General features: G+C 48.2%; 1 protein-coding gene across 1 annotated transcript in view; it reads left to right on the top strand.

The window, feature by feature from the left end:
* The window catches only part of XRRA1 (X-ray radiation resistance associated 1), a 32,774-nt gene extending 18,009 nt beyond the window's left edge, over nt 1-14,765 (top strand). Inside the window, exons 13-19 of the mRNA XM_033145825.1 lie at nt 1,781-1,874; nt 2,364-2,482; nt 4,287-5,909; nt 8,491-8,653; nt 10,350-10,465; nt 12,895-13,000; nt 14,176-14,765. Coding sequence (XP_033001716.1) covers nt 1,781-1,874; nt 2,364-2,482; nt 4,287-5,909; nt 8,491-8,653; nt 10,350-10,465; nt 12,895-13,000; nt 14,176-14,474 — 2,520 coding nt within the window. The 3' untranslated portion in view covers nt 14,475-14,765. The remainder of the gene's footprint in view (nt 1-1,780; nt 1,875-2,363; nt 2,483-4,286; nt 5,910-8,490; nt 8,654-10,349; nt 10,466-12,894; nt 13,001-14,175) is intronic.
* Nucleotides 14,766-18,718: the final 3,953 nt, after the last annotated feature.

The raw sequence follows: 18,718 nt of genomic DNA, 5'->3' as shown, positions 1-18,718 counted from the left end.
CTGTCACCCCATTGATTGCCAGGGTTGATTCGGCTGATCTGGCTGGCTAGGCGGGTGTCCCCTTCCTCCCTCACCGCTCCATGTGCGTCCCTCCCGAAGCTGCACGCTCGGTGGAAGAGGACGACCATCCCAGATAGAAGGAGTATACCGTTCTTCAGTCAAGGGTATACGATAGCTGCGCTCCCCTGCTAGAACCTCTGTGCATAAAAAACACCCCCCAAAAACCAACCTTCCAGATTGAAATCTGGACCCCTCAGGGAGGAGGCAAGGCTACTAGAACCCTTCTCCCTGACATGCCAATTTTCTTTCCTTCTTCCTTCCTTCCTTCCTTCCTTCCTTTCTTCAAAAGAAAGACCCCCCCGCAAAAAAAAAAAAAAAATTATGAAGGCCTGTATTCCTATACATACACCACAACTTGTAATAGTATCTATCCATCTGTAAAACATGTTCTTATAAAGTGATCCACAAGTTGCCTTTGCACCTGGTCTTCAGTTTCCTTGTTAATTTGTGAATGAAATGAAGCTCCAGCAAAGGCACCTCTGTGCTTTGTTCACTCTGCCAGTCTTAATTTGTGAGGCAATTTTTTCCCTCAGGGCATACGTTAAGGTTACCAGATTTTTCCCAATGAATCCAGGGACACCTTTCAACTTCCTACTAAATAGGTAGATTTTGTCAGGGGACTGATTTGTAAATCTGGGCACTGTCCCCGGGAAACGGGCATGTCTGGTAACCTTACAATACGCCACCCTCCCTTGTACCAAGCATTCGAATGTGCACCCTTTAAGTGTCTTCGAAATGCAGCTATAACCCTATGTGCTGCCACTAAATGAAATCTAATAGACAGTTGAAAATATATATATACACAAATAAGAAGAAGAGTTTGGATTTGATATCCCGCTTTTCACTACCCAAAGGAGTCTCAAAGTGGCTAACATTAACATTAACATAAAGCTGTACCCGATGGATGAAAGGATATATGTTTTTTGACATGATTGAGAATCGCACAGCCAGGGATGGGGAACTTTAAAGTGTCAAGATTGGAATGTGGAAAATATGAGAACAACAAGAAGAAGGCAGAAATGAAAATACTGGAGATAATACTTCAGTGGTCCAGACTTTGGGAAGCCCAGGGGGAAAATTAATAATTCGGATTGCAATTTGGCTGTTATTTTATTTTATTATTTTTAATTGGGTTGTGATTTGATGGATTTGTTAATTGGATGTTTTTATTGGAAAACTAATAAAAATGATTTCTTTTTAAAAAAGAAAGAAATCCAATTACTGGTTCATCCACCAAGTCCTGATTTCAGTCCTCATTTAAATACAGGCTCCATAACGTAGGCTCAGGAGACTAGACTTCACGATATGCTGATGAGTAATTTTACTTATCTCGTTAAACACTTGTCCCCCCCCCCCCAATTTGCCACTTTTGTGCATGTCCACCACAGGTGTCTATAGCTGCCTCTCTTCCCACATGCTCACCAGCCCATCAATGGAGTATGTTTATGCGCATATGAATGTTTACCTGAGGTTAAATACAATGTTTGCATAATCTTCAGCATTGTTTCTTTGATGCTGGCTGCATTTTCTAAGTCTAGGAATGGATGGATGGATGGATGGATTGTGTGAATATTCGGTCCTGTGAGCCCCTTTTCAAAGTGGGATAGCCCCGATGCACCAGCCTCCTTCCTAAGCCTAAATCTTAACGCTGGCTCCCTTTCACAGCCGTGACTCACGATCGCCTACCAGCCTGAAAGCACTGCTGTGTTCTGATTTGCAGATCGAACACGAGGAAGATTTGTTAGCCGTGGCTCTATTCCCATCGCTGACCGAGCTGACGTTCCACGGCAACCCTTTCACCACATCGCGCAGCGGTAAAACGAGAACAGCAGCAACCATTTTCTAGTCCCTGTGGTTATGGGCGTGGCCAGCAACAAGTTTCTAGTCCCTGTGGTTGTAGGCATGAAAATGCCTGCTGCGAAACCTTAGAAGCCAGAAGGTGCCTAAATTTGATTTTCTGTGCTCTGCCGATCTCTCCTCTTCCTGTGACTTAGGAGAGCCAGAATAAAGCGTGCAAAGTCATAAGAGTGAAGTTACGTTGCCTCAATCTGCACGTTTTATGTAGGTTGCAGAATTCATATGGTGTAGAGTTTGGGGCCCCCAGGCGCAAATCTTTAGTCCCAAGTATGCACAGCACTGCTGCAGATGTCTCCACTGTGCTGTCTTGTGGTTCCTCTTTGTTGCTAGCCGAAATGCATCATGGAAATGAAGCTGATCTCTGCGACATAGACCATCCATTTGCTTAATGACGATTCCCTCCCCTTTTCTTTTCTTTTCTTTTCTTTTCTTCCCTTCCTTTCCAGGTGACCCACCTTTACTCACCAGTTTCCTTCAGAACAAGCTGGGGATTAAAATGGTTCGGAAGAAAATTTCAAAACTGGAAAAGCCACGTATCTTTATACCCAACAAGCCTAGCCGGAAGGTAGGAGCCCCTTAGGAAGATGTTAAGGAAGTCAGTTTCAGAATGGGAAGCTTTTAAACAGAGGTTGGGTGTGCAGGAATTATTTGTGATTCCTCCATTGCAGGGGGTTGGACTAGATGACCCTTGGGTTCCCTTCCAGCTCTATGATTCTGTTGTTGTTTATTGAGGAGAATGCGGGCAAGACGAAGATGATGCTTCCCCTGTTGCTGTTCAAACTTGGGGAAGGGCCAAGGAACCTCCCTGCAGCTGAGAGAGAGACCCATAACCCAAAGATTTGGCTGGCACAGGGAGTTCAATTTAATATATGAATTTTAGCTTCTCCCCACCTTCTGCTACTCCCCTACAGACCCTCCCGGGTGTTAAGATCAGCAGAGGGGACCCTCTTACTAGTTTCTCCACTCTCAGGTGCAGGTGGAGGCGGCCTAGGAGAACGCATTCTCTGGCACAGACACTCAGCCGTGGAATTCCCTCCCCACAAAGGTGCGCTTGGCAACTTCCTTGCATAGTTTCCATCATAAGCTGAAGACACGCCTCTTTCCCCCAGCCCCTGACACCTGAGATGTGCCTTTTCAGGACCCGGCCAATTGCTGGGACTGCCATTTGTTTTAAACCCGTTTTAATATCAAATTTTGTAATTGCTCTGACCTGCCCTTGGATGGACCTTACGATGAATTATTTCATTATTATTTATTAAATTTGTACACCACCCATCACCCGAAGGTATCAGGGCGGTTCACAGCATAAAAATACGAGATAAAAACACTAAATACATAATGAAAGCCAGAACAAAAACATACCAGTAACTCCCCTCCCCGTAAGATATACGGTAACAAGAAGTTGTTATTTGGCAACCCAGATCCAAGATCTCATGCCTTCCGTTCCAAAGTCCTGCCTACTCCTGTTCTGCCAGCAGCAGATGCATCACCTTCTAGGCCCAGAACAAGGAACTTCTGGACATTCCAGATGTTGAACCCCCAACTCCCATCCTCCCTGACCCTTGGCCACGTTGGATGAGGCTGATGGGAGATGGAACCTGACCACATCTGGAGGGCCTATAGGTTCCTCCATCCATCTCTTAATCCCTGAGTTTCCCCCACCAGCTTATCATTTTCTCAGCTCTCTTCATTCCCGAAATCTTCCCAAATGTACTCCTCTTCAATGGGAAAAGGGGTGCTGTTTTCCCCCACTGCTTAGTTTCTGAAGTGGAATGTCGATTGGGTGGGGTGCAGGGAGAACGACAGGAGGACGACACTCGTGGTTATTTTTTTCATGAAGTTTTTACACCATTTGATTGTAAAACGACGGCAACAAGAAGAAGTTCTTACAAATGTGGAATGGGTATGGGGCAGCTGAAATAGTGCCAGTTCTGCTGGTTAATGGTTAGGGTTTTAAGAGCTGTAGATTGCTGCTAGGGATGGGTGCTGGGTTTGGAAAGACAGGAGACTTCTGCGCTGTGATCCTCTCAGGTCTAGAATGAATCACACTGTGGCCCTCTGGAGAGCCAGTGTGGTGTAGTGGTTAAGAGCGGTAGTCTCGTAATCTGGGGAACCGGGTTCGTGTCTCCGCTCCTCCACATGCAGCTGCTGGGTGACCTTGGGCTAGTCACACTTCTTTGAAGTCTCTCAGCCCCACTCACCTCACAGAGTGTTTGTTGTGGGGGAGGAAGGGAAGGGAGAATGTTAGCCACTTTGAGACTCCTTTCGGTAGTGATAAAGTGGGATATCAAATCCAAACTCTTCTTCTTCTTCTTCTTCTTCTTCTTCTTCTTCTTCTTCTTCTTCTTCTTCTTCTTCTTCTTTTGCAGGTGAAAGCACAGCTGCCCAAGGTCCAAAAGCGGCCTCAGATGCTAGAAGACCACCTGGAGACCACCTTCTGGCAGCTGTGGACAGGTTCGGACCTGGATCCCAATAAAAGAGCGAGTCTGGAAGAGCCTCTTCCACCCATCAAGAGATTTTCAATACCTTATGAACCCAAAAAGCCCGTCTTGCCTCTTAAGGAGGAAGAAATATCTGCACCCTCTTCTTTGGAGTGTTGTGATTGTGATGCTTCAGTAGACCAGCTGGAAGACGTTCCTGAAGGTCAGTCTTCGCTCGCTGACTTAGTGTTTGGAAATGTTGCTTCCACCCAGCCTGCTGTGGAGCAGCTCCCACATGAACCTCTCCCACCAGAAGAGAATCTGCCTGAACCCAGCCCTCTGATCACGGCACCTTCAAAAGGACAAGACCTGCCCAAGAGGCCTCCGTTCATCTCATTGTCTTTGCCGGGGCAGGACCACGGGGCTCCTGTCCCTCCTCCCAACTCACCTTTGCCTTTGCAAGAGCAGGATCTCTCCGAAGTTCCTCCAGCAGAACCAGATCAGCTGAGGCCGTTTCCACCCCGCAGCTCGCTTTTGCCAGGACAAAGTAGATCAGAACCTCTTCCATCAGCTCATTCTCCTGCAGGTGAACAGGACATGTCCGGGTCTCCAGCCAGATCTCTGTCGGTGGGACAGGGCTTTCCTGATGCCTCCCCACCAGCTGGACCACCGGCAGTGGAGGGTGAACCCATCCCACCACCCACCCCCACCACACATCCCCACCACCCAGAACCCATCCCACCAGCCATCTCAGCTCCCCAAGGACCGGATTTGCCAGAACTTGTCTCAGTTACTAGATCAACCTCAGCAGGTCCACCGGGGACTCTCCTGCAAACCAATTCTCCTGCAGAAGGGCAAGATCAGGTGGAGCCAGCTCTGCCACACAGCTCAGCTTCCGAAAGTTTGCCTGAACCTGTCCCACCACACTTGTCTGGGACTCTCCTGCCGACCACTTCTCCTCCAGAAGGGCAAGATCAGGTGGAGCCAGCTCAGGATCTGGCAGAACCCGTCTCTCCATTAATGGCCCGCTTGGAGGAACCAGCTCCCTCTGAGCCCGTTCCACCACCTGGATCCCCTCCAGCAGAACAAGATCACCTGGAACCTGCCCCATTGCTCACCTCACCTGCACAAGAGCAGATTCTGCCAGAGCCCGTTACACCACCTGGATCCCCTCCGGGGGAGCAGGACTTGGCCCAGTCAAGCCCACCTCCAGCTGAACGGAATCTTTCTTGGACTTCGCAACCAACCGGATCTCCTCCAGGAGGGCAGGATCAGCTGGAACCCGTTCCACCTGCTGCCACAGCAGTCCAAGAACTCAACCAGTCGGGTTCTGAGCCCCAAGATGGATCAGAGGAAGAGGAGCTTTCAGGATCTCGAGCAGCCAGCTTAACTTCTGTGGAATGTGACCTGTCTCGGTCGTCTTCCAGGGAGCTTTATATGCTCTTTGCCCGAGTCCACTCAAGCACCAAGCCTATTGGAACATATGATAGCCTTTCTAGTGAGGGCGAGATGTTTAGCAGCAGCGGGGAGTTCGTGGAGGCAAAGGAAACAGAATCCATTTTCATGACGCAGGTATGTGAGCTGTCAAATCTGCCATAGTATTTAAGCTAGAGATGTTTACCAAGGAAGCTATTCTAGAATCCCAACCTGTAGTTCACACTAGACAATATATCGTCCAAAAACCAGTTTGAAGTCCATATTGTGATAATTGGTTTCCTAATTTTTGACCTGGCAATATATCGCAAATCATGATGTGTTTGTGTGCGCTATGCAAAAATCACAATGTGGGGGGGAAACTGTGAAGCCAGCCAATGCCTCTGTACAGCTCCATCCTTATTTCAGACATTGTGATATATCATTGTGATGTTTAGCTGGTGATATATTACAATGTTGAAAACCAGGTATGGCCCGGCCCTAGTTTACACTGTCCGGCAACTAGTATTGCAGAAAGGCTGTGGGGGTTTGCATGTGTGCAAGTGAGAATAAGAGAGAGAGACTCAGCACTTTGACCAGTGCTGTCAAGTATCCCGTTTCCCCCAGGATTCTCCCTTATTTCAAGAAGTTTTCCACTGCTCTCCCTTATTTTTTATTTCCCTTAAATTTCCTGTTTTTAATGGAAGCAGCTCCTCCCCTGCTGGCCAGGGACTGGGTGGGAAGACCTCGCCTACTTGGAGAGAAAAGCCTCAGCCCTCAAAGCAAGTGGGAGCCGTTTCCCGTGCTTACAGGAGGGGTGTATTCCTCCCCCTGCATCAGCCCCTATCCGTTGCCGCCGAGCCCCTCAGCCGGCCAATAGGGTTAGCTGGCGGGCGGAGCCTGGCTGCCTTTGAGCAGCTGCTGCTTCCTGTCCTGTTTTGATGGGATCAGACAAGAAGACAATGGGGCTCCATCGCGCGGAGCACATGGCTGCCCTCCTCTTTGCTCCGCTCTGAGCCCGAGCCCACTTGGAGTTTACATTGCTGCTCCGCCCACTTTTGCTTCTGGCTCCGCCCACCACTGACATGTGACTGTCCCCGGGATAGGTGAGACTGCTGATCCCTTATTTTCAAATCCGAAACTTGACAGCTATGACTTTGACCAGCAAAGGATAAATGGACATAAATCTGATATCAGGAATCACAAGACAGAGAAACTAGTAGGAGAACACTTCAATCTCCCAGGACATTCTATACAGGATCTCAAAGTAGCTGTCTTAATACAAATGAATTTCAGAAATAGACTGGAAAGAGAAGGTGCTGAATTGCAACTCGTTACTAAACTTAAAACCACGGAGAGACCTGGTCTGAACAAAGACATTGGATTCTTATCTCATTATACATGACAAAGCTGTCTTTAGCCATCTCAACCCCTTGCTTTTTCCTGCAAGACCAATTGCAGTCGTTAACAGTCTTCAACAAGTTTTCCACACCCATCAGCCAATCCCCCATTCCCACCACCCTTCTGAGTAATACCCCTCCCCACCCTCTCACTATATATAAGGGTCTGGGGACTTCTGTTTCAGTGTATCTGGAGAAGTGTGCATGCACACGAAAGCTCATACCAAGAACAAACTTAGTTGGTCTCTAAGGTGCTACTGGAAGGATTTATTTATTTTTTATTTTGTTTTGATCCTGGTGATGGTTATCAACTCTGCTGTTTGCTCAGCAATCTCCTCTCTAGGGTTGGGAATCAAAGGGAAGGAAATCATCCTGGGATTAACACAGGAATGCAAAGGTACCATTTGGTTTAGCAGAGACTCTTGCTCTTATGGCAACGTGACTGGGAGCTTAGAGGAAATGGAGGATAGAAAAAGCCACTTGGATGCTACAAAAGGCCACTTTGTTGAGCGGGGGAGGGGGGCTGGAGGGCAGTGGGCCATGTTGGTTAGACACATTATCTTTCCTCCGAAGAGCTCAAGGTGTCAGTCACATGGTTCTCTCTTCCCTCTCCATTTTATCCCCGCAACAACCTGCAGGTGCAGTGACTGGCCCAGGGCCGCCTGGCGAGTGGGGAGTTGAACCCAGGTCCGTGAGAAGAGCCAGTGTGGCTTAGTGGTTAGAGTGTTGGACTAGGACCTGGGAGACCTGGGTTGAAATCCCCAATTTAGCTGTTGAATTCGCTTGGGTGACTTTGGGCCGATCACAGTCTCTTTTAGCCTAACCTACCTCGCAGGGTTGTTGTGGGCATAGAATGAGGAGGAAGAGAAGCACGCACACCCCCTTGAGCTCCTTGGAGGAAAGGTGGGGTGTAAATGCAATGAAACAAAGAACTGGATCGGACCAAACGATCCCATCTAGTCCAACCCAAGGCTCCAGTCTGAAACCTTGACATTCTGACACATATTGCTGCCACAGCGGGCACAGGAGATAGGGCTTATTCAGGCAGCCTTTTGTGGCATGTTTCTAGGCACAACTCCGGGACTTAAAGCTCTGTGCCTGAGAGGTGGTGGGGTGTGGGTGGTTTTTTTTGGTCCTGGTGCTTTCCCTGGGAAAACTTGGAGCAAACGGCAGTTGGGTTTTCCATGGTCAGATGGCCATCTGCCAGGGAGTCTTTTGCGGCAATTGCTGCATTGCAGGGGTTAAGACTAGATGAGCCTTGGGAGTCCCTTCCAGCTCTACAATTCCAGATTCTTGGTTCCTGGTGAACACTTTCCTCCGTTTCTTTCTTGGGTCTGAAGGTGGACGAGGAGTCTGGTTCCTTGCAGAAGCCTGAAAGGGCGGCATCCCCACCTAAGGGGGCAGGCAAAGGAAAGAGGCAAGCCCAGCCAGTCCCCGAAAAATACAAGGGTTACGAAGAGCTGCTCGGCGGAGACCCTGGTGCTGATTTCATTGACCCAGTGGGTGAGTTGACCTGGGACTGCTGGAAATTTCAAGTGCAGGCTTTTGACCTTTGTTCCAGTTGACAAACGGTGTTTCCATGCGCTGCTCTGGTTAGCCAGAAGTGGCTTAGTCATGCTGGCCATATGACCCAGAAGCTGTACGCCGGCTCCCTCGGCCAGTAACGCGAGATGAGCGCCACAACCCCAGAATCATCCGCGACTGGACGGTCAGGAGTCCTTTTACCTTTACCAGTTGACAAAAGGTTTTGGGCTGGGGGCCATGGTTGAACTTTCCTCTCTCATCATACAGAGAGCTACCATCTAACTTTTGCAAAGGTCCATCTGTCTCTGCATGGTCTACACTGCATGTGTGTATGTGTGCACAAGAGCGCATGGGCGCTCAAGATTCACCTAGTGTATGTACTCGCGTTCTTGAAAATGCACATCCATTTCTTGAGTCACTCTGTAGTCTCTGCACTGATCTGTGTTTCGGGTGCTGAGTTGCTCTGTGTAAAGTGAAGCTCTGTGGTCTCCGTTCAGTATAATGGTAAATCTAAAAACAACTAGAGTCATACCTCGGGTTGTGTTCGCTGTGGGTTGTGTTCAGCATGGGTTCCGAATGCGCCGAACCCGGAAGTACCGGAATGGGTTACTTCCGGGTTTGGCGCTTTGCGCATTCACAGGAGCACTGAATCACGCCGCGTGTGTGTGCAGATTCAGCGCTTCAGGTTGCGGACCTTTCAGTGGTACCTTGGTTTTTTGGACATCTCCATTGACGAACATTTCGGTTTTTGAACACCGTAAACCTGCAAGTACCGGTAAATGCTTTCAAGTTGAACATTGAGCTTTCCGTATTGAGTTTTCGATTTCGAACATTTCAGAACTTGAAAGCTCTTCCGGAACGGATTACGTTCGAAAACCGAGGTACCACTGTATAACTTTTCCCCTTTTTGGATAAAGTGGATTAAATTTGCAGGCCTCATCAGAGTGGATTAAGCCTCCCCAACTGCAGAGAAGAAAAGGTCCAGGGCTTTCTGTTGGGGAAGTAGAATCATAGAATCCTAGAGTTGGAAGAGACCCCAAGGGCCATCCAGTCCAACCCCCTGCCAAGCAGGAAACACCATCAAAGCATTCCTGGCAGATGGCTGTCAAGCCTCCGCTTAAAGACCTCCAAAGAAGGAGACTCCACCACACTCCTTGGCAGCAAATTCCACTGCCGGACAGCTCTCACTGTCAGGAAGTTCTTCCTAATGTTCAGGTGGAATCTTCTTTCTTGTAGTTTGAATCCATTGCTCCGTGTCCGCTTCTCTGGAGCAGCAGAAAACAACCTTTCTCCCTCCTCTAGATGACATCCTTTGATATATTTGAACATGGCTATCATATCACCCCTTCACCTTCTCTTCTCCAGGCTAAACATACCGGTACCCAGCTCCCTAAGCCGTTCCTCATAAGAGTAAAAGGGATTCATTTTCCTTCATAATCTTGTATGGGGAGAGGGAAGCAGGGGGTCGTCTTTTGCTCTTTCCCACCTTAACATAATTCAGAAATAGGTGAGTGGTGTATCTTACAGCTTGTTGCTTATTTTAAAGAGCTTTGTGGTGTCGTGGTGGAATTTACTTTCTAGTTTGACTCCTGAGAGACCATCTTCTAAACAGGGCTTACGTTAACATGGTTCCCGCCCCCAATTTCCCCTCTGCTCCCGTTTTTATTTCAACCAGGAATACAGCACAATGTCCAAGCTCTGGAGAAGGCGCTCCGATATCCCCGTGTGTACCGTGAATCAAAGGCCAGGCTGGAGAGCTACCAGAAGCCTTATGTGCCTGCAGAGAAGAAGGTAAATGGTACCCAGGGAAGTAAGAGTCTTGCCTCTAGACCTGGGAGGCTGGAGCTCAAACATCTGCTCAGGTGTTTGGCAAAAGGTTCCCTCCCTGCCTCAGTCCCCTATCTGTAAAATGGGAAGATACAAAGGGAGGGGGTGTTGTCAAATGAACAAGCACATCAAGAAAGCACTTTGTGAAACACTTTGCAAAATATTGATGCTAAATTGTACTTTGGTCACCCTCTAGATTAGTGGCTTCCAAACTTTTGGGAGCCCCCCCCCACCTTAGGTTCCATAAACTCATTGCCCGTCTCCATTAAAGTACCCTATAAAAAGCACTACAGCGGTACCTCGGGTTACATACGCTTCAGGTTACAGACTCCGCTAACCCAGAAATAACGCTTCAGGTTAAGAACTTTGCTTCAGGATAAGAACAGAAATCGTGCTCTGGAGGCGCAGTAGCAGCGGGAGGCCCCATTAGCTAAAGTGGTGCTTCAGGTTAAGAACAGTTTCAGGTTAAGAACGAACCTCTGGAATGAATTAAGTTCTTAACCAGAGGTACCACTGTATTCAGAACAACACTAAGGAGGGTGACAACAGAGGCGGATTTAGGGGAACACGACCGATTTGGACACAGTAGGCGCAGAGCTTTGGGGGACACCTCAACTATGATGTAGAATGGAAGGCGAGAGGCGGGGGGGGAGAAACATATTTTTGGTGTTGCAAAGGGGGGCTGCTGAAAACCGAGACCCCAAGTCCGACATTAATGACAACACAATAAAAGTCAAAGCAGTAGCAGTTAATTGCACATTTATTCAAGCCCCAATTAAAACTATTTTGTTATGTGAGCAAAATGGATGAACCTGATCCAGTGATACATGCTTTCTTTCAAAGCCTGAGAGTCATTTACACCCCCTGCCACCCACTTGCCTGTCTGCGCTCCCCTAATAATAATAATATTAGTAACAACAATAATAATTGTATTATTTGTACCCTGCCCAGCTAACTGGATTGCCTCTGCCACTCTGGGTGGCTTCCAACAAATTACACATTGTTTCATTTATTTATTTCACCTGTTAAATTTGTATACCGTCCTGTACCCGTAGATCTCACCGTGGTTCACAACACAAGATAACCCTGCTGTAGATCTCTCAGTGTATGCACAAATGTCAAGGCCTGGAAGAGAGCACATTGTTAGCTTCCTCAGCCTTGTGGGAAAAGCCGGGCCTTTCTATGAGCAGCAGCAGTTTCTTCCTCAGCGCTGTTGAAATGGACAGGCCACCTTTGTTCATCCACGGAAATCTACCCTCTGTCACAGCACATACAGAATTAGATTGCCATAGGTCGTTTTCCTCCTGCCTATCCAACGTATACCGTGCTTTTCCGTGTATAAGACAAGGGTTTTTTCCCCTGTTAAAATAATCACCAAAATTGGGGGGGGGGTCTTATACACGGCGAGTGCAGCAGGCGGAAGGGGAATGGGGTATTTCTGGGAGCAGGGCGGGTGTTTGATGGTTGCGGCAAGGGATGCTTTTGATTTGCTGCTGTGGTGCTGGCCATTGGGCGGGCGATTTGCGTTTTCTGTTGTTGATGACGCTTGGTGGGTTTTTCTAGTTGCGCTGCTCATTATTACGGGCGAGTGGTTTTTTTCCCCCAACCCTCCCAAAATAACCTCAACAATTCTGGTAACCCCCCCCCCAAAAAGCTGAACAACACTGGGCAATCCCCCCCTTTTCTTAGAGTCCCCAGAAATTTGCATCTATTTATTTATACCTCGGGCCTCTTGGGCTTGCTGATCGGAAGGTCAGCGGTTCAAATCTCCGCGATGGGGTGAGCTCCCGTTGCTCGGTCCCTGCTCCTGCCAACCTAGCAGTTTGAAAGCACGTCAAAGTGCAAGTAGATAAATAGGTACTGTACCGCTCTGGCGGGAAGGTAAACGGCATTTCCGTGCACTGCTCTGGTTTGCCAGAAGCGGCTTAGTCATGCTAGCCACATGACCCGGAAAAACTGTCTGCGGACAAACGCCTGCTTCCTTGGCCAGTAAAGCGAGATGAGCGCTGCAACCCCAGTCGTCCGCGACTGGACTTAACAGTCAGGGGTCCCCAGCAAAAGGTTGCAGCGTGGAGTGTGAAGGGCTCCAGGCTGGCAGACACAACACCCTCAATTTGCATTCCTCCCTCCTCTCCTGTTTCTGCCCTCCCCACCCAAAAACAGACTCTGGGTATTCTGTGGCCACTGAGCATGCTCAGTCCTCATCCAGCTGCCTCATTGTTTATTAGCACTCCCCCCCTCCGACAGCTGGGACCTCCCTCTTGTGCCTGCGGGTGCCCTTTTGGCTATATAAGGATCGGCTCGCACTCCTGAGCATCGCTAATAGAGGGAACGGTAAGTGTAGATGCAGGGATTGTCCATGGCCTTCTCATTTTGATCTGCTTTCTGTGCAGGCCTTGAGTGTCCGTCCGCCACCACCTGAAAAGACCAGGCTGCAGAAGCTGGAAGAAATCCTTCTGAAGATGCGGAACCCCACGAATATCATACAGATGCCGCTAGGTATTTATTTATTTCATAAAATTTACGCGCCGCTTGATTGCAAAAAGAAAGAAGAAACCTCTGAGCGAATTACAAAGTAAAGCAACGGAAGTTATCAGTAAGAAAAATTAAGAAAAATGAGCAACACCTAGCTCTGTTGGTGGGGGATGCGGGTGGCACTGTGGTATAAACCACAGAGTCTAGGGCTTGCCCATCAGAAGGTCTGCGGTTCGAATCCCTGCAACGGGGTGAGCTCCCATTGCTCAGTCCCTGCTCTTGCCAACCTAGCAGTTTGAAAACAGGTCAAAGTGCAAGTAGATATAGGTACCGCTCCGGCGAGAAGGTAAACGGTGTTTCCGTCGGCTGCTCTGGTTTCACCAGAAGCGGCTTAGTCATGCTGGCCACATGACCCGGAAAAACTGTCTGCAGACAAACGCTGGCTCCCTCTGCCAGTAAAGCGAGATAAGCGCCACAACCCCAGAGTTGTTTGTGACTGAACTAAACTGTCAGGGGTCGTTTACCTTTACCTTTTTTAGCTCTGTTGGTTAGAAGGTGGTGCTGAGAATGCCAAGGTTGCAGGTTCGATCCCCGTATGGGGTAGCTGCCCTTTCCTGCTTTGCAGGAGGGTTGGACTGAATGACCCTCAGGGTCCTTTCCAACTCTACGATTCTATGAAACCTTCTGAAAAGTTGTAACAAAAATGGACTAAAAAGAGATTAAGACTCACTCACACAAGCAACGCTAGCCTGCTTTCCATCTAACCTCCCTTGCTCCTCTCTCACAGCTGGCAGAAGCAGAATACATTTTGCAAATGCCTGATTGCAGCTTGTTTCTGTTAATAAGAACACAAGAGGAGCCTACTGGATCAGGCCAATGGTTCATCTAGTCCAGCATCCTGTTCTCACAGTGGCCAACCAGATGCCTGTGGGGAAACAGCAAGCAGGATCCGAGCACAAGGGCCCTCTCCCCTGCTGTGGTTTCCAGCAACTGGGATTCAGAAGCATGGCTGCCTCCAGCTGTGGAAGCAGAGCAGAGCCGTCGTGGCTGGTAGCCAACCGATAGCCCTCCATGCATTTGCCTAATCGTCTTTCAAAGCCATCCCAGTTGGTGGCCATCACTACCTCCTGTGGGAGGGAGTTCCATAGTTTAGCCATGCACGGCATGAAGAGGCCCTTTCTTTCATGTGTTCTTTGCAGTGTGCATCCTGCGGAGGAAGAAAGACAACTGGCGCGAGTACCGGCAGGCCCTGTCGATGCTGAAGGAGTTCCGGAAGGAGTATAAAGCCGCAGTGGCCAGCTGCAACAACCAGGTCGAGTCCAAAGCCATTAGTAAGAAGGGTACCAGTGCAGAGGAGCAGAGCCAAAACTTGATGCTCGAGGCTCTCTCTGAGGCCGAGGTGGGTGGGCAGCCGCTCGAAGAATCCGCGGTCCCTACAGAGGAGAAAGGACTTTCTCCGTCCAATCCGAAGAAAGCTCATTTTAAACTGGACTGCTGAAGAACCTCTTTCACAAGACATGCAGCTATTTTCTGTAGTCTCTGAAGAGCCCCTTGTCCTAGGAGACCATAATGGTGTAACTGGCAACCACGGGAACAGAGGTTACCTACTTCCCAAACCCTCTGCGAAGGTTTGACCCCGCTCAGGGTTACAGGCTAAGAGTAGTTTAGGCTCCACTTCAGTGCAGACGTTCAGAAGCGCAACAGAAAACTGACGGAAACCACTAGGCGCACTCTGAAAGGCTGTTTGAGGATGCAGTTCCCATCTAAATCGTGTGCCTTGAACTCGGGCAACCGCTGCAAAAGCAGTGAAATAAATGTGTCAGTGGTGGGCCTCTGGTTGTATCGAATGACTATGGGCTAAGTCCCCCTTTTACAGTTGTTCAGATGGAAGAACCTTGGTAGAATCCGTTGGGAGAGGGAAAGAAGTCATGCCGAGACAGCCCTCCATAGAAGCAACGACTGGCACAGAAAGGCTTCGTCACACTTCCAGCGCCTTATTATAAGACTCCAATTGCCCCTGTAGTTTACTAGACATTTCCACACTTTCCTTCCGCTTGCCCCAAACCAGGGGAGTAGGTAAAAGGCTATGTTGTTCTTTGCACACTTCTTTCGCTTTGCAGGTTTAAATTGCCCCTGACACCTCATGACCGCTAACCCCGACTCTTTCCTTTCCCCTTAGGCTGTAGCTATAGGGGGGGGGGGAAGTAATTAAATATTTAATCCTGAAGGCAATTGTGCAGTTAATATTCTGCTTTATGTACCCGATAATCCTTCACAATCCACTCTCTGAGCTCTAAGAGAATTGGCATTTGCGGATGTGGTCTTTTCAGATCAGTTAGCTAAACCACCCAGGAGCAATTGATGGGCCAAAGCTTGCTGTTTATTTTACCAAGGCAGAATTCCCTCTTAAGACCACCGAAGGTTAAAAGGGCAACCACTTAAATTAGTACAGTACTGCAGGGAGGGAGAGGCAAGAGCAACGGTCACCCCCCAGCTGCAGGCTACCATGTACACACAGGGCCCCCCACAGTCCCATTCTTCCTCATAGTCCAGACTTCCGAGTCCCATGCCTTTCTCCACGAGCTCAGCCAGAATGGCTTGGCTTCCTCACACCGAGTCAGCGTAATGTTTTCTCTAGATTCAAGCACTTCTCTTTTGCCCATGCATGGGAGCAAAGGCACATGCCCAGATATCAGCTCGTCCTGTCTCCTCTGTGAGCCCCCCCCCCAAAGAGCATGAAGCACATTTTACCCCCCTCAGATCGAAATCTCTTTTTCGTTGCACAGAACTCTCTAAAATTCATTGAAACCCAAGCCAGTCTGGGGCTGCATTCTACCTTGTTGGTACAGTGGGACTACTAGACAGAGGTAGGGAACGAGCTTTTGCATACATAGGCTACTGAATGTGCATCTGAGTGCGCTTGGAAAATTATAAGAAACTTGTAAGTAGGTGGAAGAAATTAAAGCATCTCTAAAGAAGAGTTAAAATCACCGCTACTGGATCAGCATGGAAGATGGTTTTAAGTCCCCTCCCCATTCCAATTTATCTGACTGGTAATTAGGTACCGATTCTTGTTCAGGGTGGCTATGTAGGTAAAGCTACGCTAAAGGGGGTTGTGATTGAATAACTACAGAAATGATCCACTCTGGCAGTCATTTCCTGGTCAACTCAACTATCTTATTTTAGGTGGAGGGGCTTGTCAAAGAGGAAGATTTAGGAAAGCATGGGATTTCATTGTGTTAGAATCAGTAGCTGGGTTGGGTTAAAGGATGTCCACTTTTTTTAAAAAAAAAAAGCTGTTGCAAATCCTCTTCCCCCACCCCTCAAAATCCATTTCTAAGAACTTAGGTGAGGGAGACTTTTGTACCTTTACCCATAAAGACACACACACACATTAGTTTCTCAGTAAACAGATTTGTTTTATCAAAAAATCTGATGAAGCCACAGTGATTCAGTTGCGATCTCAAAAATGATGCTTTGTCTTGTACTGCACTGGTTTTCAAGTACCAAGCGGAGGACACACACCAAAGCACAAAATGATTTAAAGCATACCGGGGGAAGAGGGGGGTGCTGGGAGAAGGGAAGTAGAGAAATGCAGCAACACCAGTTTTTCTGGGAACAGTCTGACAGTAAACACCAGTAGAACCTAGCTTACACAAAATCCCACCAATGGTAACAAAAAAATTATGTGTTTTCTTTGTTTGCATAGTGGATAGCTAATTCTATACCTGCTTGCAGTGTTTTAAATAGTTGGAAAAGGAACAATGTTTTCCATCAGATTCCTATTAACACAACATTTAGGAAGATGGCGGCACCAGCTGTAGAGTTCAGCAGTGCAGTTTTGACCTTACTGTGGAGACTCAGCACAGAGTCTCTCACAGACCAGCGTCGAAATTGATGGACTTTCACATCCAGTCAGTTCTTGGGCAAGGAATGTTACTTTAAGCGACTGCATCTGGTCCTCCTCCGAGAGCTGAAACTGGTTATGGGTGGCACCTTCCTGAAGGCAAGGCCTCCTTAATCCACCAGTAAAGATGAAAATCAAGATGCCAGCGTGATCCTTTTTAAAACCCCAACAAGACGTGTTGCAGGTGCTCGTTGAAGCAATGTCCAGGTTTGTTTTTTGTCCTTTTGGGGGGGGGGGGAATCAATGCATTATAGAAAGTCTTTAAGGCTTGTACTTTCCTCTTCCTTTGCCTTCATTGAGAGAACTTCAACAAAGTGCTTGGGTTTGACCTGTACTTTATGACATGCCCCACAATACATTTGAAGAGAAAGAATACTGACAGTTGTATAATAAAATGCAATACAATCATCGTACAAAATCCAATCTTTTGGCACTTTCCCCATCTTCGCTATTTCCACCGACATCCGTAGTCAACTGAAGAGCTTGCGTCGCTCCCTTCTCCAAACAGGGATATCCAGGAGAGTCAGAGTGGATTTTCAGGGTCAGATTGTGTCTTTGGCAGCTGCATTCATTCACTCACTGTCAAGATCTATCCCCCCCCTCCCACCCCCTGGGGGCCACGAGGAAGTGCCATAAAGTAGTGCAGCCCACTGGACCAGCTAACTGAGCTATAAACGGAACCCCATTTTTAAACCTCCTAAGGAACCAGAAGTCTGACAAAGGCAAGAGCCGGTAAGCAGGAAGTTCACGCCCAATGACATTTATGGCAAGACTCTCTCTGACCTCCGTGGGTACATAACAGGCCCAACGGTAGTGCTCTCCTTGATAAGTAGGCAAGCCTGGGTCAGTTTCTGACCAAATGAGGGCAGATCTCTCAAAAGGGAAGGAAAACACAAAAACACCGGGCATGCTTTTAGGCTATGAGGTGGGCAACCAACCTTGCAAGATTAAGGCCCCCCCCATCTATCTAAACTAAAGGGCCCCGTTAATACATTCAGTGGCCTATAGGCTCATATGCCCAAAGAGATTCGTGTTTGGCATTAAGTCGGCCAGAACCTTGGGCGAAAGCACTCTAGTAGTAGTTTGCAAATGCCCTACCCAAGGGCCAGTATAGAGGATGTAAGGGCGACACAGCTACCTCTTGTCAGATTACATCCCTGCAGTGTGCATCTCCACATCCCCACTAGCTAATGATGAATGGCGGAGAGGTTCACAGCCATGACTTCATCTAATAAGTGATCTCTCTTCTCTCTCTCGCACACGCACACACACACACGCAAGAGCCTCGTTTGGCCTCCTACTCCTGAATGTTGTTCACGTCCCACATCCCGAAACAGTCGTGTTTGCGTTCCATACACACTGTGATGTATGTGTCTTTAAGTGTGGAATCTCATTGTGTACACCTGTATCCCAGCTAATAGGATATACACATACATCACACACACCCCTCTTCCGGAATGCCTGCATTTGAAACACCAAGCTGAGGCCGCTTGCTCATTGAATAGATCCACTTTCAGAATGTGCTTCTGTTTGGAGCTTCAAGCAGCAAAATTGCAGGGGATAATATTGCTCTTTGTGCCTACTTCCAGACATTGCCCTGGATTACAAAGAGCATGTAGCAGATCTCTGTTGTTAAGAGAGCTAGAGCTCTTTTGCAACTGATGTGTTTCCTGCAAAAAGGAGGAAGTCCCAGAATGCTACTGGGTGCCCCTTAGGCCATAGGGCTACTTAAATAGTCCACTGCAAGGAAGTTAAGAGCCAAACTGATACATCGCTTTGGCTATGTGCAGGTGTGCCCATACAGGTACATTACATCCCTCAGGGTGCTCAGATTG

Source organism: Lacerta agilis, chromosome 4 (assembly GCF_009819535.1).
Source record: "Lacerta agilis isolate rLacAgi1 chromosome 4, rLacAgi1.pri, whole genome shotgun sequence".
NCBI classification, from domain to species: domain Eukaryota; kingdom Metazoa; phylum Chordata; class Lepidosauria; order Squamata; family Lacertidae; genus Lacerta; species Lacerta agilis.
Note: the sequence above shows the minus strand (reverse complement) of the source record. Positions and strands in the feature narration are given on the sequence as shown.